We start from the raw sequence: 19,346 nt of genomic DNA, 5'->3' as shown, positions 1-19,346 counted from the left end.
CGGGATTTCAAACTGCTGTGTGCTGTTACTGTGTGCCATTAAACAGCTGGCATGCTCTGCCCCAGAGGTGGCTGCATTTCAGCAGATGGGACTGGAATTGTTTACCAATATTACCATATTGTCAGGACTCTTACTGCAGCACTGGGGCTGGAATACCCCAGCGCTGTAGCATTGCTGCGGCTGGGTGCTCCTGCACTCTGCTAAACTGGGCAATCTCCATAGTCCAGGTGCAGTGGCCACTGCCCCTGGGGAGGAGTGGCTGCGTGTGCCCCCTGCTGGTTGGGCTGGGTGTTACAGGGGAAAGCAGGAGGAGGCTATTGCGGCCTGCTTAGTCGCGGTCTAACGAATGGTGGGTTCCAACACCCTTTTCCAGCCTCTCACTCAATAGGCTGGCCAACCCTTCCCTCCAGGTCTGTGGAACCAGCCTGGCCCGTCTACATACAGCCAGCCTCTCGCCCAGGTGTTCTTACCCTGGCCTCACCACTCAACATCAGCTCTCCAGAGAGCGTCCCAGGGCTGTGGGGCTGGTTGGGTTCGGCTCCCAACTCTGGGCCTTGCAGCCTGGTGCGCGGGGTCACAAGGCTGCTCAGGTTTGGCCTGGCCACCACTCCGTCCTGGTGGTGGGGAGGGCCATCTGGGCCAAGTGTGAGGGAGTGCCACTGCCACCCCTTCGCCAGGTTGCAACGCCGCCCACGGCTGAGCCAAAATTTAGCAGTGCTGCGGCCTTGGAGCTCGCACGCCCAGAGCGGGGAGCCGAGCTATGCCAGCTCCATGGGCTGGGCCAGGAGGGAGCGGTTGGTGTCATGTTCCCCAGTATGTATCGGCCCTTTGGTGTTCCCCCTGCCCTGCAGCTTGGTGACACCCCATCTTCCATATGCGCTGTCCTGTCCCCCCAGCCTGGGCACCCCGATGTTCCCCCCGCTGCACAGCCAGGCTCCTCCCCCACTGCACCCCAGCCTCTTCAGCCCCCCAACTCCTCCCAGCCCCTCACTTTTCCCCCAGGACTTAAACTGCCCCCAACCCAGGAGCCATGTGTGGGAGGTTCTGCTTTTTGGGGAACAATCAGCTTGCCACCCCTCTGCCCCCAGATCCTTCCCCCAGTCCCTCACCATACCCCTATATCCCTCCGCCCCCCAGTTCCTTCCCCAGCCTTCCCAGAACCCTTAATTCCTTCCTCACTGCACCCCTCAATCTCTCCATTCCACTTCCAGGCCCTCAAATCCCCCCTAGCCCTTATCCTCTGCCCTCCATGAGCTGGGGGGCTGTTTGTTTTGGGGTGTCTTGACTTGCCTCTCTCTCCAGTTGCAGATGTGTGGGGTGGTCCCCCTGTTCATATCTGGCCAGAGCATCTAGAATCTTTCCTCCGAGCCCCCTTGGATGGACCTCTGGTGTGCATCGGGTCTGGGGGCATCTCGGGGGGGGTGTCTCTGGGGCATGACAAGCCATCCAGGTTTGCAGATAGGCTGAGAACCGCTGCCCTAGCTGCTGTCACACCCTCGTGTGGACTGGCCAGTGCAGGGCCCCTGACCCCTGCCGCCTGGGCCATGCCATGTGTCACACTCACTCCGTGGGGACGAGGAAGGTTAAATACTCCAGAGGAAAGGTTCCCCTGCCTCCCAGTTGCCCAAGGTACCAGCCCAGCGCCCTGCAAGGGGCTGGGCGCTTGTCCTGCTGCACCCGCTTTGCCCTGTGTGTGTTCCCCGGGCACAGTGGGGCGGCATGGGCCTATGTTCCTGCCATGTGAAAGCGAGCCCTCTCTCCCCCGGGCATGGGAGTGAAGCAGGATTCGTTCCTGGCTTGCGACGCAGGAGGGTGAAGGCAGGATCCCAGGTGCGAGGGGTGCCAGTGGTTCTGCCTGGGGGCCGAGGCACCTATGCCATGTCCCTGGTCTCTCCTCTCTGTCTGCAATACCTGCGTTTGCCGTGCAGGGCCGGCAGTGTTTGGAGCAGCACCCAAGCCCCTGCTGCACAGCGCTGACGTAACCACGGTGCTGGCTGCCTTTTAGAGGCCAGGGACTCGGTTGCCTGGAAACAGCAGAAGATACTCTCCAGCCCGGATCTCAGCCCTGACGTCAAGGCCTGACGCTGCCTGGATGCCTGGCTCGCTCTTTCCAGGCCGCCTGGTGTCATGGAGGGGAGAGGCCTAGCCTGACAGAGGAGTGCCCGGGAACCACAAAGCAAATGGTGAGTGGGGTGTGGCAGAGGGACGGGCAGGCAAGCAGGAGCCCCAGCCCAGCGTAGCCACGGCCACCGGGCTGCTGCTACGGGGGAAAGCCCAGGGGTGCGGGCGTGGGGTGTGGGAAAGCAGCATGGAGGGAAACAAGGGGCGAATGTGGGGAGGGGGTCAACCCAAGGCTCATGATGCTCTGGCTCCCCCAGCCTCCCAGCGTGGAGAGATGGCGCTGAGGTGGGGGAGTGGGGGGGGCACAGTCAGGGGTGGTGTGGACAAGTGAGGCTGTCGGGGTCCAGAGCACGAGATCAGGGGTTCCCAGAGAGTGGCTAGCTTGGCAAAGGATAGCAGGCCGGCTGCACACCAGTCACACAGATGGGCATGGCTTGCCATTTGGGGTGTGGCTTCTTTGTACTCGCTCCCTCTCGTTCCTCCCTCCCTCCTCCCTCATGGCCTCTTCCATCCTGTCTTTTCTTGCCTATCTCTTTATCTTTCTGACTGTTTTCCATCTTTCTTGTTTTCGTTGCTCAGTGGCCAAAGCAGGTCCATCTCACTCCTCCCTTGCCACCTGTTCTCTGTCCCCCACTCTGTTTTCCTTTCCCCTTTTTGTCCTTCCTTCTTTTCTCCTAAACTGACTGTTATCTCTGTGGCTTTGGGAATCTGGCTCTTGGAATTTCTCCCTAGAGAAACTGGGCTTAGACCTGGCTCCTAACCACAGGGCCTCTAGCAGTCGCCATGGGAAGAAGAGTACCCCAATGTAGGGAGGGACTGGTGGGTTTGCAAATGTCCCAGAGCACTTGGACGGGGGCTCCTAGCTCTGAAGATATGAAGGGCCCGATTCTGCTCTGCACTACTCCCAAGCCTGTTTTCCCCCCCTCTAAATACAATTGGTCTGTTCTGTGTTTGTACGGGACCTAGCATGATGCTTCATGCCTAGAGCTCTAGGGGCTTCGGGAAATAATAATAAAATAATTGGCATGGCTTTTTTCTGCTTCCCTGGTCCATCACTGTATTGTTAATTAATAACACATTTCTAATAAGTAGCATCTAAAGATGGCAGCTGAGAGCAGGGCCCCATTGTGCTTGGCACTGAAGTACAGAGAGTAAGAGGTGGTCCCAGCCATGGAGAGTGTACAATCTCTGTCAACAGGGTAGACACAAGGTGCGGGAGGGTGTCATTGTTGTATGTACTTGAGAAGGAAAACAAAGCAGCCATTTTTTTAAAGGAGACTCGCACAAGCAGTGTGGCTTGTGTCATTTTTGGCTCCTATGTGGTGCATCCACATGGCCCCAAAGTTCATTTTATTCTTTTACACTTTTTCGCTGCTTGGTTTTGCTATTTTCAAAGCTTTGTCTATGGATAACAAAGAATAAGTGGGTACAGTGAAAGATATTACCTCACCCATCTTGTCTCTCATATAGCTTAACAAAGAGAAAGTTAAAAGGTGGCTTGATTACAGCCTATATGGGGAACAAATATTTAATAATGGGCTCTTTGGTCTAGCAGAGGTAGGTCTAACACGATCCAATGGCTGGAAGTTGAGGCGAGACAAATTCAGACTGGCAATAAAGGGTAAATTTGTAACAGTGAGGGGAATTAACCACTGGGGGTCGTGGTGGATTCTAGGAATAAGGGTCGTAGTGGATTCTAGGCATTATTTTGGGGGCAGTTCTCTGGCTTGTGCTATACGGGAGGTCAGACTGGCTGATCACAGTGGTCCGTTCTGGGCTTGGAATCTTTGACTGGCAGGTGACATTACAGACACCTGGCAACATTTTCAAATGCACCTAGGTGACTTAGGAGCCTCAGTTCCATTGATTTGAATGGGGTGTAGGTTCTCAGGTGACACAGATGCTTTAAAAATGTTGCTCCTGCCCCCAATTAATGGAGAGGGGAAGTTAATTTAATGCCAATAGTTTGCTGAGCATTCGCTGGTGGTGTGTGGAGAGCTGGCTGGTCCCACGATGCTGGTTCCTCCTTGCTACTTCCAGCAGATAAATTGCATCAAAAGAAGCTAAAAATATATTGAATGCTTCCCTAATGTCATTCTTCCATGTTAGTGAATGTTGTAGCTGCCAGGGGCCTGGGAGCTGGGCTGGGCTGTGGGGAGTGTCTGTGTGATAGTCTCATGGGGGATAATGAGGGATGAGCACAGTGGAAGAACTAGAATGGAACAGTATTAGCATTTGGCCCACAGTGGGAAAACTGGAGAGAACCTTTGGTTTCAAATGCTGGGTCTTTTGTTAACTCTCAATTCACTCAAACACCTGACAAACTGGTGGGAGAAAAGCTCTTTTGTTAAAGGTCCAGCAGCCCCATCTAGCTAAGGGCTGAGTGAGTTCCCAGTCCCCATCTCTGGCTCCACACAGAGGGACCTCCTGCCCTATAGGGAAAATACGGCAGGCCATTCCTGAGACCCTCTCTCTCTCCTTATGGAAAACAAGCCACAATTCCGGCCGCCTGTATCCACTGAGAAGGGTCAGGAAAGGGCACAGGCCCCTTGGTAACTGATCTGGTCTGGACAAGTGTGTGGAGGGGAAGTGCTATCACCGGTTGGCCAGTGGGACCAGGTCAGAGCTGTGCCCAGTGGGCAGGGCACCGGAGGGGAACTCAGCAGACCTGCATTCAGTTTCCTGTTCAGCCACAAGTGACACTGGGCAAACCTCTTCCTCTCCCCAATCCTGGGGTTTGCTAGAAGCTGGGGATATATCAGTTGGAAGTGATAGAGGAGGAAAAATACTTGGGTGTATTGTTTCAGAGTAGCAGCCATGTTAGTCTGTATCCGCAAAAAGAACAGGAGTACTTGTGGCACCTTAGGGACTAACAAATTTATTTGAGCATAAGCTTTCGTGGGCTAAAACCCACTTCATTGGATGCACTGGTTGATCACAGGATGACTGTGAGCTGTCAATGTGATGCAGCCGTGAAAAAGGCTAATGCAGTCCTAGGACGCATCAGGCGAGGTATTTCCAGTAGAGACAGGGAAGTGTTAGTACTGTATTGTTATACAAGGCACTGGTGAGACCTCATCTGGAATACTGTGTGCAATTCTGGTCTCTCAGGCTTAGGGAAGATGAATTCAAACTGGAACAGGTGCAGAGAAGGGCTACTAGGATGTTGTGAGGAATGGAAAACTTACCTTAGGAGAGGAGACTCAAAGAGCTTGGCTTGTTTAGCCTGACCAAATGAAGGCTGAGGGGAGATAGGATTGCTCCCTATAAATACATCAGAGGATAAATACCAGGGAGGGAGGAGTTATTTAAGTTAAATGCCAGTGCTGACACAAGAACAAATGGCTATAAACTGGCCAGCAACAAGTTTAGGCTTGAAATTAGATGAAGGTTTCTAACTCTCAGAGGAGTGAAGTTCTGGAACAGCCTGCCAAGGGGAGCAATGGGGGCAAAAAACCTAACTGGCTTCAAGACTGAGCTTGATAAGTTTATGGAGGGGCTGGTATGATGGGACTGCCTACAATGGCATGTGGCCCATTGGTGGCTGCTAGCAGCAAATATCCCCAATGGCTGGTGATGGGACACTAGATGGGCAGGGCTCTGAGTTACTAAAGTCTGGCTGGTGGGTCTTGACCACATGCTCAGGCTTCAGCTGATCACCATGTTTGGGGTCAGGAAGGAATTTCCCCCCAGTCAGATTGGCTGAGACCCGGGAGTTTTTTTGCCTTCCTCTGCAGCATGGGTCACTTGCAGGTTTATACTAGTGTAAATGGTGGATTCTCTTTAACTTGGAGTCTTTATATCATGATTTGAGGACTTCAGTAACTCAGCCAGAGGTTAGAGGTCTGTCACAGGAGTGAGTGGGTGAGATGCTGGGGCCTGTGTTGTGCAGGAGGTCAGACTAGATGATCATTCATGATGGTTCTTTTTGACCTTAAAGTCTGTTAGTCTATGAACTGTAACCTGGCGGTAATAGCCCCTCCTCCAAGGGGCTGATGCGAGACCCCATGAATGGCTCTGAGGTGCTCTGGAGATGAAGGCCATACCAGACACTTTGGTCCCCTCTGCCCTGGCCTGGCAAACTGACCCTTCTGCTCTGAGCTGGGTGTGAGTGAGGTGGCCATGGCCCAAGGCTCTGGCTGTGGCTTATAAACACTAACAGCCTCTTCTCACAGGACATCAAAGGCCAGTACTGGACTGACGATGATTCGGATGGAGACAATGAGTCAGAAGAATTCCTCTATGGAGTCCAGGTAAGGAGCTGGGTGATCGGCTGGCTGCCCCTGGGGGCCACGGTGTGGTGCTGAAACTGGCGTGGCGGTGTTCGAGGCCCTCTGCTGTGTGCCAGGGCAGCGTATCCAGTGGGATTGGCATGGGGAACTTGTTCTGATTGCAGTGGAGGTCAGTGTCTGGAGCTGTGACAGTCTCACTGCATGGCTGGGAGGCAGGTGTGGCGATGCCCCTCAGTCCTCCCCCGCAGCTCCCACTGCCAGGAAATCCTGGGCCTCTGCCAGTGCATCTGAAGCCTGAGCTAAACCCTGGCCCCTGTCCCAGCCCCCACCTTTGTCAGTGCACCTCAGTCCTGACCTGCAGCCCCCACTGCTATATGCCTAGCTGGGGCCCAGTGCACTGATGCTGGCTGTAGCCCCTGTCTGAACTCCCTCCCCTCCTCGCTCTTGCGGTGTGTTGCAGGGGACCTGCGCGGCGGATCTGTATCGACACCCACAGCTGGATGCTGACATTGAGGCGGTGAAGGAGATCTACAGTGAGAACTCTGTGTCTGTCAGGTGCGTAGGGCGGACGGGACTCAGCCCCGGGCAGCAGCTTCCTCCTGGTTGCCCCATGGGGGCTGCACTGACTGAGCCGCTCTCCTCCCTGCACTGGTGAGCGGAGATCACAGCTTGTCCATTGAGGGCAGCACATTCCCTGCATCTCCTCACTGGGATGCCAGGATGGGGAATACCCAGAGCCCCTGCTTATGCGTCAGAGATGGGGAGAGGAAGAGGATTCACACTGGGACAAGAATCTGAGCTGCTAGGATGGGGAGGTGCAGAAAACCCACCTAAAGTGCTGATTGGCGCTGGGATCTGCACCCCAGGCTTATGTGGGAGCTTGTTGCAAAGGGCGGAGATGGTGCCAGCTTTGCTGTGAACCATGTCCTCTTCGTGAGGGTATGAATGACCCAATCAGAAGTAGAGACAGGTCCAGGCTGCATTTGGATGCGGGGTTGGTCTGGACCTCTCTCTAGTCAGAGGGAAAAGAGTCACAGCCATGAACAGTCTTCAGATATGTTGAAGGTTATAAAGAGGAGGGTGATCAGTTGTTCTTCGTGTCTGCTCAAGGTAAGACAAGAAGAAATGGGCTTAATCTGCAGCGAGATATAGGTTAGATATTAGGAAGAGCTTTCTAAGGGTAGTTAAGTGCTGGAGCTTTGTAAGACCAGGCTGGAGAAACCCGTCAGGGATGGTCGAGGTTTGCCTGAACTGAATTTCACTCCCAGGGCAGTGATTCTCAGAGCCATCTGCCTGAATCCTGTCCCTGGCTGTGCAGTGGGGCTGAATCAGCCAGCACCCTCTGGTGCCATGGGCCTGCGTGGGCAGGAGCTGGTCCTGAGAACAGAGTGTAGCCCCCTCCCTGAGAGGGGCAAGCACGTCTGGGGAGATGGGAAAGCTGCTGAGTGGGGCCCCCCCGACTCGCCTCCTGCCTAAATACAGGGAAAGATGCAGGGGCTCTTGCTCCCCTGCTCTGAGCAGCAGGAGCCGGGAAGTCTGGAAAAGGGGAGGAGGGAGGGACTAGACTTGGGAGGCATTGTGGTGGCCTGGGGGAGCCTGCTGTTCTTCCCCTGGTGAAGCAGAACAGCAGTTAGCTACGGAAGACAGGGCCATTTACCCGGGGAGAGGACCAGACGCTTCTCAAATGCATCTAACCCAGGGGCTGGGCTCTCAGAGCCGAGCAGGGGGATCCGTCAGGACTGTGATTTAGTTGGGGCTTGGTCCTGCTTTGAGCAGGGGGTTGGACTAGATGACCCCCTGAGGTCCCTTCCAACCCGGATATTCTATGATTTTATGATATGTGTGGCTGGGCCAGAGGCCCCCGATTCTGCGAGATTTTCTTCCAGACTTGCTAGAGTATACATGGCGTGTCTCCCCTGTGGGGGGAGGGGGCAGAGGCGATGAAAGCTGTGTGCCCCGGGGAACGGCCGTTACAAAGAGCCAGTCCTGTCTCTGCCTAGAACCTTCCCACACCTTTTGCTGGCCTAAGTGCCGCATGGCGCAGGTGGGGCCTGGCTCTGTGCTGGGGTGTTGGGGAGGCAGGCGTTACGCCTGACCCAGGCTGGGGAGTCTAGCCGAGTGTGACTGATGTGCTGGGGGGCTGGGCGAACGCAGAGGCCCAGGAGCGCCAACGGCCATCGATCCCCTCGGACTCACTCCCCTGCCCCTGGGAATTGGCTGGGTGGCTTTGGGGAGCATGGGGCACCGGGCCCTGATTGCGTGAAGCCCCTTGTCTGGGCCAGTAAGGAAGGGAGGTGCTTTGGTCCCCCTGCAGGCATGATCAAGGCAAGGCAAGCTCTGGTCCTGTGGCTGTCCCTAGCCCCTTGTCTGAGACCTGGAAACCTCCAAGGGGTATGGGTCCTTCAGGAACAGGCATCTCTGCTGGACTGGGATTTCATGAGGAGGGCCGGGCCTCAGCCAGGACGTTTGGGGGCCAGCACAGATCTGAGTTTGGGGTGCCTGGGTGAGGGTTGTGGTTTTTCCCAATATAGAGATTGGAGGTGGGCCTGCACTGAGACACCTGGGCTTTCTTCGGGTGTGGCTGTGGAGTTTGCACCCTGCCCCCATCTCTAATAGAGCCATCTGGATCCAGATCTAGGAGCTTGGCAGGGGGAGGGGGGTTTCGGACCCACCATTCCAGTTCTCCTCCATCCTGAGTGAACGTGTTTGCCTCTGGTGGGAGAGGTTGACTCTCCCGTATCAGTCTAGCCTGGAGAGCCCCTGGCCCAGGAACATGCCCCTGCCCATGGGAGCTGTCTGGAGCAGGAGCTGCCTTTTCCTGACGTGTCTGTAGTGCAAGATGGCTCTGATCCCTGAGTGGGGCTCCTAGGTCCTACTGCCATGCAAATAACACCAGCAATCCAGGATGGGATTGTGTCCCATGGGAGCATGGCCGGGATCAGCCAACGGGGGCCTGGCCAGCTGTGCCCGAGAGGATTGTGGGGGGTTGTGGGCCAGCAGGCACTCTATGGAGGTGAGTAACTGGTTGCTCGCATCAGGGATCAGTGGAAGGGCTTTGTGATCATTATTACTTATTGGGAGCACCTAGCGGCCCAGGCCTGGCAGAGAGCCCCAGGGTGCTAGGTGCTGTACAGAGAGAACCAATGGACAGACTCTTCCCCAAAGAGCTATGACTTGTGATTTCCTGCTGCATGGGTCAGGCTGGGCCTCGGCGCGGAGTGCAGATGTTTGCTGCTCATCTCAGTGAGAGATCATTGCATCATTTTCCCACATACCAAACGTGGTGTGAGTGTTCTGTGGGGGGGCTGCAGGGCCTGTTTGCCATGGTGGGGCTGTGGGAGGGTGTGTGCCGTGGGGGGCAGTAGGGCATGTGCGCCATGGGGGGGCTGTGGGGTGTGTGCTGTGGTGGGACTGTGGAGTATGTGTACTGTAGTGGGGCTGTGGTGGGTGTCTGTGCTATTGGGGGGTTGTTGGGGGGGGGGGGGGAGTTGTGCCATGAGGGGCTGTGGTGTGTGTGTGTGCTGTAGGGGTTCTGTGGTGGGTGTCTGTGCCATGGGGGAGCTGTGGGGTGTTTTTGGTATGCCTGTGAACACCCACATTTGTACAACTGGTTTATAAATCCCCTACCAGGAGAGGCGGGCTCTCGATGCTCCTGGGCGCTGGCTGGTGGATCCGCCCCAAGGAAACGCTGATCCCAACAGAGCTGAGTGTGTGGCTCTGGCCCAGCCTCTAATCTTGCCGTGTCTCTTTGCAGAGAATATGGGACCATTGATGACGTGGACATCGACCTCCATGTCAATATCAGCTTCCTGGATGTAAGTGGTGCTGGGGCTCTCCGCGGGCGGTTACATGTGCTCCCGCGGCTCGTTCCCAGTAGTTGGACGGTCCCATGCACGACCCTCCCGTGTGGGTAGGAGCTGGCAGTCAGACCCGCTGCCGCCGGACGGACAGCTCCCTCTCGGGTTCCAAGAGGGTCTCGCATTCCCCCGTGGCCGCAGAGATCTGATAAAGCTCTACCTGTCCCTGTACAAACCTGCCCGCTGGTCAGGATGAAAGTGCCCCGTCTCCAGAGGATTTGTGTTTGCAAAAAGCTTGGGAAATACAAACACGCTCGGTCTTAGATCGTTAGAGTTCCTGGGCTGAATCCAGCTGTGCCTACTCAGCGTTTGCTCCTGCTTTACTCGGTGGGTGTAGATGTCCGTTCCCTGTGGACACTCTTGGCTCAGGGTCACAGCGCAGGCAGAGGTAGATAATGGGCAGTTAGTGGCAGGTTTTGCGAGTTACCCGGAGGTTTGGGGGCGCGTAGAAGTGGGATCCCAGAGGTGGGGGTGGGGACGCTTTGAGGTCTGACATAGCTCAGTGCAGAAGGGCTGCTGGGGAGCGCTCAGCCATAGCAGCAGGGAGACGTGGGAGCTCTCCTGCCAGAGAAGCCAAACCATCGCCCTGGAGCAATGACAGGAACAGTCGCAGGCCCCTGGCAGTGGCCACCAGTACTGTGGCCAGATACCGGACGCACGCCGATGCTGCTGCTGAGTGATCGTGCTGATGGGCTATGAGCACTCAGCCCTTCCCAGGATCAGGCCCTCCTTCGGCTGCCCTCCAGTAAAGAGCGGGAGCCCTCAGCTCTCACTGCCCTTCCCCAGCTCTGCTCTCTCTGCAGGAGGAGGTGTCGACGGCCTGGAAGGTACTACGGACCGAACCCATTGTCCTGAGGCTGCGGTTCTCCCTCTCCCAGTACCTGGATGGACCCGGTGAGTGCCAGCCTACACTGGGGGGACAGAGAGAGCGACAGCAGGGCAGCACCACACCTTGGCCTCAGCAATTCATCTGCTGCCCAGGATTCTGTCCCCTGCCCTGCCCACAAGCAGAGGGCAAGCTAGGGCAGAGGGTGATTGTTCGGACACCCCTTCATCCCTGCTCTGTAGGGAAAAGCATGGAGCATGCTGAGTCAGACTGGCTCAGGGAAAGGGAGCCTTGCATCATGTGCTGAATAGTCATGGCAACATGAACAGCCACAAATAGCCTGTCCAGCATCCCGGCCAAAGAAATGGGTATTCTGGAGGCAGTGTGGGCTAGTGACTAGAGCACTGGACTGGGCCTTGGGAGACCTGGGCTCTATTCTGAGCTCTGGCCTGCTGGGTGACCTTGGGCAGGTCACGTCCTCGTTCTGTGCATCAGTTTCCCCATCTTGTAAAACAGGGATAATGAGGCTGCCCTCCGTTGTAATGTGCTTTGCGATTGACTGAGGAAAGATGCTCTGTAAGAGCTCAGTTTTATTATCACTACACTGCAGAATCCACTGGGAATAATTAACCACGTGATCTGTGGGCCACAATTATCCCTGGCACAATTCTGCAGGCTCCAGGGGTAGCGTGGTCCATCTGTGGTGGGGGTGGCCTTTGCAAACCTCCCTGGACTATGGCATTCCCAGTGGCTATTGGGACTCTGTGGAGAGGCACCTGGACCCATTGCATGGATATCGACCCAATCCCCTGGTTTGCAATGACCATCCAGGGCTTCAGGACTTCCCCGTTCCCAGGCTCTCCAAGGGGATGATGAGAAACAGCCCCCATGGTACCTGCCAGCCCTTCTCCCTGGCCTGGGAGTCGCAGGGGTTGGATTCCCTAGGGGTGGGGGTGTCTGTGCTTCCACTCCTCCAAGTCCCCTGGAAATTGTGCAGCACTTCCGAGGCGTTGCGGGGGTTCTTGACCTGGAAATTGCCCTCATGTGGAGCAGCCAGTGGGTGTATCCTCCAGGATGACAGGTTGGACAGGGTCAGAGCCTTTGTGGAGGGAATCCATTCAATCTGTCTAAACTTGGGCAGCGATTTGGCTTTCCCCTCCCTATTTGCGGCACCACAGAGTGCGATCTGGCCTAGTTAACACTCAGCTACCAAGGTGTGTGGACTCCAGGAGCTCTGTAGCTCAGCGATCAGAGTGTTTGAAATCAAGGAGAGGGGTGCCTTAGCCAGTCCTTTGACTGGGAGACCACTTGGGAGGAGCCATGGGCTGCTGGTGATTCAGTGGGCAACATTCTGTTCCCTGAGTCAGCCCTGGGCTAGTTGCCTGCAGAGGTGTGGGGGGCCTACTTGTGTTTATGGCCTGTTCTGCAAGTGCCCTACACGGCTCAGTGTGGGTGTGCATGGTCAAGCAGCTGCCATGCTCTACTCAACGGGCCGGGTGAAGGGATTCCTGCCTGTGGGTAAAGTGCCCCGGGAGGAGGGGAGCTTGGTATTGATGTCAGCTGACTGATCTCTCTGCAGAGCCATCGATCGAGGTTTTCCAGCCGTCTAATAAGGAGGGGTTCGGATTGGGTCTTCAGCTGAAAAAGTAAGGCCAGTGAGCTTGTCACCAGGACATACAGTTGGGGCGTCTTCCCCTAGGCCAGTGCGATGCTGGGGCCAGAAGGGCTAACACGATCTTGGGCTGTATAAACAGGGGAACCACGAGTAGGAGCAGAGAGGTTACCTTACCTCTGTATCTGGCACTGGTGTGAGTGCTGCTGGAATCCTGTGTCCAGTTCTGTGCCCACAGTTCAAGAAGGATGGTGATACATTGGAGAGGGGTCAGAGAAGAGCCACGAGAAGGATTAAATAATAGTGACAGACTCCAAGAGCTCCATCGATTTAGCTTAATAAAGAGAATGTTGAAGGGTGACTTGATGACAGGCTAAAGGACCTACACAGGAACAAATACTGGCTAAAGGCTTTTACAGTCGAGCAGAGAAAGGTGTAACAAGATCCAATGGCTGGAAGTTGAAGCCAGACAGGTACAGCCTGGAAATAAGATGTACGTTTCTAACAGTGAGGGAATGAACTGTTGGAACAATTTACCCAGGGTCATGGTGGATTCTCCATCCCTGGCCATTTGTAAACCAAGACTGGCTGTTTGTCTACCAGCCCTGCTCTGGTTCACACAGGGGGTATCAGGGATGTCCCCTGGCCTGGGTTGTAAGGGAGACCCGGCAAGATGATCACAACGGTCCCTTCTGGCTTTAGGATGCTGGACTCTGTGAGTGCCTGTTAGTGCAGAAGGGGCAGCCAGGCAGGATACAGGGTTGGCAGGTTGTATTTATGTTTATTGGTCTGAATTTCTCACAGGCCTTTTTAATGCAGTGAGGAGCCCTAGCCAGGGCTGAAATGCCATGGGATCTGGACTCTTGGGCTCCCATCTCTCAATGACTCCCTGTCAAGTTTCCTCCCCCACTCTGAACTCTAGGGTACAGATGTGGGGACCTGCATGAAAACCTCCCAAGCTTACTTTCACCAGCTTAGGTTAAAACTTCCCCAAGGTACAAATTAATTTTATCCTTTGCCCCTGGAATATCCACTGCCACCACCAAACTCTAACTGGGTTTACTGGGAAACGTAGTTTGGACACGTCTTTCCCCCCCAAAATCCTCCCAACCCTTACACCCCACTTCCTGGGAAAGGTTTGATAAAAATCCTCACCAATTTGCATAGGTGACCACAGACCCAAACCCTTGGATCTGAGAACAATGAAAAAGCATTCAGTTTTCTTACAAGAAGACTTTTAATAGAAGTAAATAGAAATAAAGGAATCACCTCTGTAAAATCAGGATGGTAGATACCTTACAGGGTAATTAGATTCAAAACATAGAGAATCCCTCTAGGCAAAACTTTAAGTTACAAAAAAGACACACAGACAGGAATAGTCATTCTATTCAGCACAATTCTTTTCTCAGCCATTTAAAGAAATCATAATCTAACGCATACCTAGCTAGATTACTTACTAAAGTTCTAAGACTCCATTCCTGGTCTATCCCCAGCAAAAGCAGCAGACAGACAGACACAGACACAGACCCTTTGTTTCTCTCCCTCCTCCCAGCTTTTGAAAGTATCTTGTCTCCTCATTGGTCATTTTGGTCAGGTGCCAGCGAGGTTACCTTTAGCTTCTTAACCCTTTACAGGTGAGAGGATTTTTCCTCTGGCCAGGAGGGATTTTAAAGGGGTTTACCCTTCCCTTTATATTTATGACACTCCCTGAGGCCAGAATGTTCCACAGGAGACAGACATGAGCACAAAGCCCAGGGCACTAGGGTTCCTTTGGATTGCTGAGGGGTTTGCTGGGCGGGAACCATGGCGCTGTGCTGTGACCAGAGCGATTCGCCAGGGGATGGATGGCACAGGGGATTGGCAAAGGGCTGTGGTGCCATGCACCTGTCCGTGCTCCAGCCCACGCTGAGTGGAGACTGTCACCATCTGGTGGAGAGCCATGCAAAGTGAGCTGGTGAGCTCCAGTCACTGCTTTAAATGAGGTCCCTGAATTAGAGGAGGTCCCTGATCCCCATCAGACCTGACCCCTAGTAATGTTCCAGGTGTGGCGTTCGTGCCCTTCCCTATAATCCGAGCGCTGGCTGGCTGACCTCATCCGGCCTGGGAAGTCACCTCTGGCTCTTCCCCCCAGGATCCTGGGAATGTTCACATCCCAGCAATGGAAACACCTCAGCAACGATTTCCTGAAGACCCAGCAGGAGAAGCGGCACAGCTGGTTCAAGTCGAGTGGCACTATCAAGAAATTCCGAGCGGGCCTCAGCATCTTCTCTCCCATCCCCAAGTAAGGCTCCCGCTGCTGACCTGGGACTGTCTCCGGCCCAGCTCCCTCCCTGAGCACGGCTCTCTCTGAACTGTGATCCCAGGGTCGTCCCCTACCCCCGTCAGTTCCTACTCTGCGTTTAGTCTGTCAGTGTGCGTGTGGTGGGACTCACATGCTGCCTGGCCCTCTGCCACGCCCACAGGCTGCCGGGGGAGATTTCATTTGCTGCCTCGTCAGCCCAGGAGCCTCCCTGGGCGCTGTGCCAGACAGGAGTCACTGCCATGCTCTGTGCTGCAGTTTGCCCACCTGTGCCGGGGTGCTGGCTGGGCTGGTGCTGTGTCAGTGCGTTCGTTGGTGCTGTCCCTGACGGTGTCAGGCCTGCCTCTGCTCTGCTCTTTGGGATGTCCTGTGCCAGGCAGGCTGCGCCAGGGCGCTAAAGGCCAGCGAACTGTGGACAATGCTCAGCCATCCCCTCCTTATTGCTGGGGGGTGGGTAGAGCTCACCAGTGGCTCTCCGGACCCCGCAGCTGGTGAGTCTTGCAAGAGGGGTAGGCACAGGCTGCCTCGGTAGCACTCCCAGCTCCTCTTGGCCCGGGAGCAAGTGACTGACACTGGGAGCATGCTCAGGCCTCCACAGGCATGCAGGGGGCACTGATCACCAGGCCCTGGGGCTGGCACCCCTTCTTGCTGCTCTCCCCCCCGAGCCAGCACTTTATGACCCCTGAGCTGTGCCGCTGGCTCTGTCTGCGCCGGACTGGCACAGGCCTCCAGACGCCGCGCTGCTCTCCCCTTGCCCATACTGCGTTACTCCCCACCCCGCCTTCTCCCTGTGCGCTGGCTGGCCCCCTGGCTGGCTCATGGCTCCCTCTGTCTCCCCAGGTCTCCCAGCTTCCCCATCATCCAGGACTCCATGCTGAAGGGCAAGCTGGGGGTGCCAGAGCTCCGCGTCAATCGCCTTATGAACCGTTCCATCTCCTGCACCATGAAGAACCCTAAGGTGGAGGTGTTCGGCTACCCCCCCAGCACCCAGGCAGGTGTCGCCCCATTCAACATCCTGGTGGGTTTCCTCTGCGTCCCCCTGCCTTGGCTCTGGGTGGGTTTTGCTCACACTGATCTGGAGCGTGCTCCCCCTGCTAATGGTCATGCAGGTTTGCCTCCCACTCTTCCTCACTTCAGCATCTGGGGGGTTCCCCGGGGCACAGGCCGGCTCCCCCGCCATGGTCACCAGGCAGCCTGTTGAAACGAGGCCTGTTCAGAATACACTGTGCGTGGCAGCAGAGCTCCTGGCCCTGCTGGGAAGCAGCCTGGCAGCTCCAGCAGATCCTGGGGCCAACAGGGATAACAGCAACCTGGTTTGGCCTGGCACCTGCGCCGCCTCATTCCATGCGTACCATTCCTCCATCTCTCCCGGATGGGGCTGCTCTCCTGGGGACGTGTGGCTGCACTCGGGCTGTGATAGCACGTGCTATTGCTTGTCAGCACCCCGCCGTCTGGGAGCTGGGAGCCCTCCCTTCTTGCCAGCGGAGCAGCCAGGCCCTGAGTCAGTGTCCTAATGCACCCTTTTCCTGGGGCATGTCTTCACTGGGAACTCAGCAGCAATGATATGACGGGCCCCTCAGCCGAAGCCGCCTCCTGGAGCGTGGCCCTTCTTCCCCCGGGACACAGGCGCTGGCTTTTATTTTCCCCCGGGGGATGCTCCACCCTTGCTTCGCCCCTGGCCCTGCCCCCACTCCACCCCTTTCCCCAAGGCCCTGCCCTCGCCCCACGTCTTCCTGCCCCCTCTCCATCCTTTCCCCCGAGGCCCCCGCTGCTTGCTGCTCTCTGCCCTCCCCCAAGGGCCTCTGCCAGCGGCTGAACAGCTGGTTGGAGGCCCCACCAAACAGCTGATCGGTGCTGATAGTGCTGAGCACCCACTAATTTTTTTTCTGGATGCTTCAGCTCCGTAGCATCCAGAGAGTTAGTGCCTATGCGCCAGGACCTCCTCTGGCTTAGCTCCCTAGTTCCCTTGGCCCGGGAGCCACTCCCCCCTCCTTTCTGCCGAGGGTGGCGAGAAGCAGGGGCAGTTAGCAGAAGAGCTCTGCCCCGGGATGGGGTCTCAGTGCACCCTGGCACAGTGCCTGCTGAACCACCCCAGGTGAATATCACCCCTTGGAAGGGTGCAGTAAGGTACTGGGGTAGATGAGGAGCAGAGCCCAACATCCTCAGCCATCTTGCATGAGATCCCATGCGGCAAAGGGGAGGGTGAGCGCAGAGCCCTCTGGGCTGCTCCCCCCTCTGCCAGCCTACACTGAGGGGCACGATGGCCCATGGGCCAGGAATGGAGGGTAACGTGGCTGGGTCGGGTTTGTGTGCCCTCTGCAGGTCGGCGGCCATTGCAAGAACATCCCCACACTGGAATATGGATTTCTCGTCCAGGTAAACCACGGTCGCTAACTGGGGGCCCCTGAGAACTCCTCGCCTGGCCTCTCCTCCTGCTTGCCCCCCTCCAGCCTGGCCCCTTTCATAGGCGGCTGCTGCCTGCTGGGAGAGGCCCAGGTGTGCTAGGCCCTGGAGACAGGGCCTTCTTGCTCTCGACGCTTGTCTTGGCTAGGAGCAGGGTCAGGCTTAGCTACCAGGAGCCAGCTGGGCCAGCCTCACTTCATTGCCTTTCCCTTGTGTGGATGCAGGTTAATGCCTTGAGCTCCATTTCTCCACTCGACCTAAACTCAGCTGAGCTCCCAGGTGAGACCAGGCCTCAGGCTGGGTTGGAGGGCGAGGGCCCTCTCCGGTGGAGGAAGGGTCTGTTCTGGTGGAGGAATTCAACCTCCGGGGTGTCAGTCAATAGGGAAAAATCTTTGATTAACCCCCCTCCATGGGGCCAGTCCTGGCTTTGCAAGGCTACAGTCCTACTCTCATGGATGTTCCTGGCACATGGGCAGCCCACAGGCTTCTGTCTTTGGGGACAGAGCCCCATCCGCAAGGCCATAGCGTGGTCTGTTTGCACTCCTCCCCGGTGTCTGTGATGGTGTTACCGTCACAGGACAGGATTCCCTCAGCCAATAAGGGATTCCCCTGCCAGGCCTTGTCTCACCAGGAGAAAAGAGGTGTTTGTAACACGTTAGGTAACATGACCCGTTAGGTAACATGACCCCAGAGCCTGGAGCGGCTCTTCCCAGTGCGCTGGGTCAGAATCCTCAAAGGTCCCATCTCTGAACCCCTAGCGCTCCCCCCAGATCTGTGGGTTGCAGGGCAGCTCTCCACCCTGCTGTGGGCTGGCAGCATGGGGGGCTTTGTTCCTCGGAGCTGAGCCAGCAGAGCTGAGCATTTCCTAGCTGACCGTTTGAGGCCTGGGGAAGGGCGCACTGGTCAGCATTCTTCTACCCAGTGCTGGCTGCTGGGAACTCTCCGCCTGAGCCATGGTTCCCACATTAACACAGGTATCTGGCCTGACACGCAGCCTCCAGGGAGCGAGCTGGCCACGTGTTCAGCCCTGCCCCGTGTGGTACACACCTCCAGGGAGCCGAGACATGGCCCTGCCTAAGCAGGGCCAGCTCTGCTGTTTTGCGCCCGCCCACACCTGTTCTGATCCTGCCCCTTGAGTTGAGAAGTGGTCTGGTCCTAGCTCAGATAGAGGCACATCCTGGGGGTAGCTCCATGGGAGGTGGTGAATTCTGCCCAGGCAGGAGCCCAGGTCAGCAGGTGGGACAGGACAGAGACAGCTCAGTGCTAATAAATGGCCTGGACCCGCCGTTTGCCCCGGGATGGGAAGTGTTGCCTGGCTTGGAGTATGCTCATCCTGTGGCTCAGTGTGGAGAGGGTGGCTTGTGCTGGGGTGCGTGGATGGTCCTGGCTCACTACGGCCTCGCTGCACAGATAATGAAGTATGCAGAGCAGCGGATCCCCACCCTGAACGAATACTGCGTGGTATGCGACGAGCAGCACGTCTTCCAGAATGGATCCATGCTCAAGGTACAGAGACCTCCAGGCCAGCATCCCCTGGAGCACGTTTGTGGTAGGGCTGGTCACCAAGAGGGGCCATGCGGACAGGTGGAGGCAGGTCAAGTGCTGATGTCCTTTGGATTGGCTGGCACTGGGAGCGCTCCTCGTTGCCCCTTTGTGCTGCTGGAGGCAGCAAAGGGTGAAGCCCTGGCAGCTGGGGCTTTTACTAACCTGCCCCAGTAAAGGATGGAAACTGGTAACTTGGAGGCGGGGTAATGAGGCAGGCGAAGAGAAGTGCAGTGATTGGTGGAAGGGGATGTGGGAGGAGCCAGGGCCCTTTAAATTGTGCCAACACGCACCCCACCCCACTGAGGGAGGTTTGCCATGGTTCAGAGTGGCTGTAGCTGGTGGCAGCCCTTTGGCAGTGCTATCTTCCCTCACTCCATGGGCTGCTATGTGCCAGGGGCACAACCAGCGATGCAGGTGGGTTTGATCCCAGTCTATGATCACAGGGGTGCTA

General features: G+C 56.4%; 1 protein-coding gene across 14 annotated transcripts in view; it reads left to right on the top strand.

Moving 5' to 3' along the window:
• The window catches only part of PARP6 (poly(ADP-ribose) polymerase family member 6), a 51,824-nt gene that overhangs the window by 8,069 nt on the left and 24,409 nt on the right, over window positions 1-19,346 (top strand). For 8 of the 14 annotated variants that reach the window (XR_012161217.1, XR_012161216.1, XM_073363160.2 and 5 more), the window contains exons 2-11: window positions 1,929-2,183; window positions 6,297-6,374; window positions 6,814-6,908; window positions 10,108-10,168; window positions 11,014-11,104; window positions 12,616-12,682; window positions 14,780-14,929; window positions 15,788-15,965; window positions 17,270-17,323; window positions 18,761-18,856. Coding sequence is in view for 12 of the 14 variants with exons in the window: in XM_073363160.2 (XP_073219261.1) it covers window positions 2,181-2,183; window positions 6,297-6,374; window positions 6,814-6,908; window positions 10,108-10,168; window positions 11,014-11,104; window positions 12,616-12,682; window positions 14,780-14,929; window positions 15,788-15,965; window positions 17,270-17,323; window positions 18,761-18,856 (873 nt within the window). In the remaining 2 variants the exon portion in view is untranslated. The remainder of the gene's footprint in view (window positions 1-1,928; window positions 2,184-6,296; window positions 6,375-6,813; window positions 6,909-10,107; window positions 10,169-11,013; window positions 11,105-12,615; window positions 12,683-14,779; window positions 14,930-15,787; window positions 15,966-17,269; window positions 17,324-18,760; window positions 18,857-19,346) is intronic. The other 6 variants (XM_073363153.2, XM_073363155.2, XM_073363154.2 and 3 more) reach the window with 4 other exon arrangements.

Source organism: Lepidochelys kempii, chromosome 10, assembly GCF_965140285.1.
Source record: "Lepidochelys kempii isolate rLepKem1 chromosome 10, rLepKem1.hap1, whole genome shotgun sequence".
In the NCBI taxonomy this organism is placed as follows: domain Eukaryota; kingdom Metazoa; phylum Chordata; order Testudines; family Cheloniidae; genus Lepidochelys; species Lepidochelys kempii.
This window is presented reverse-complemented; position numbering and strand designations above follow the sequence as displayed.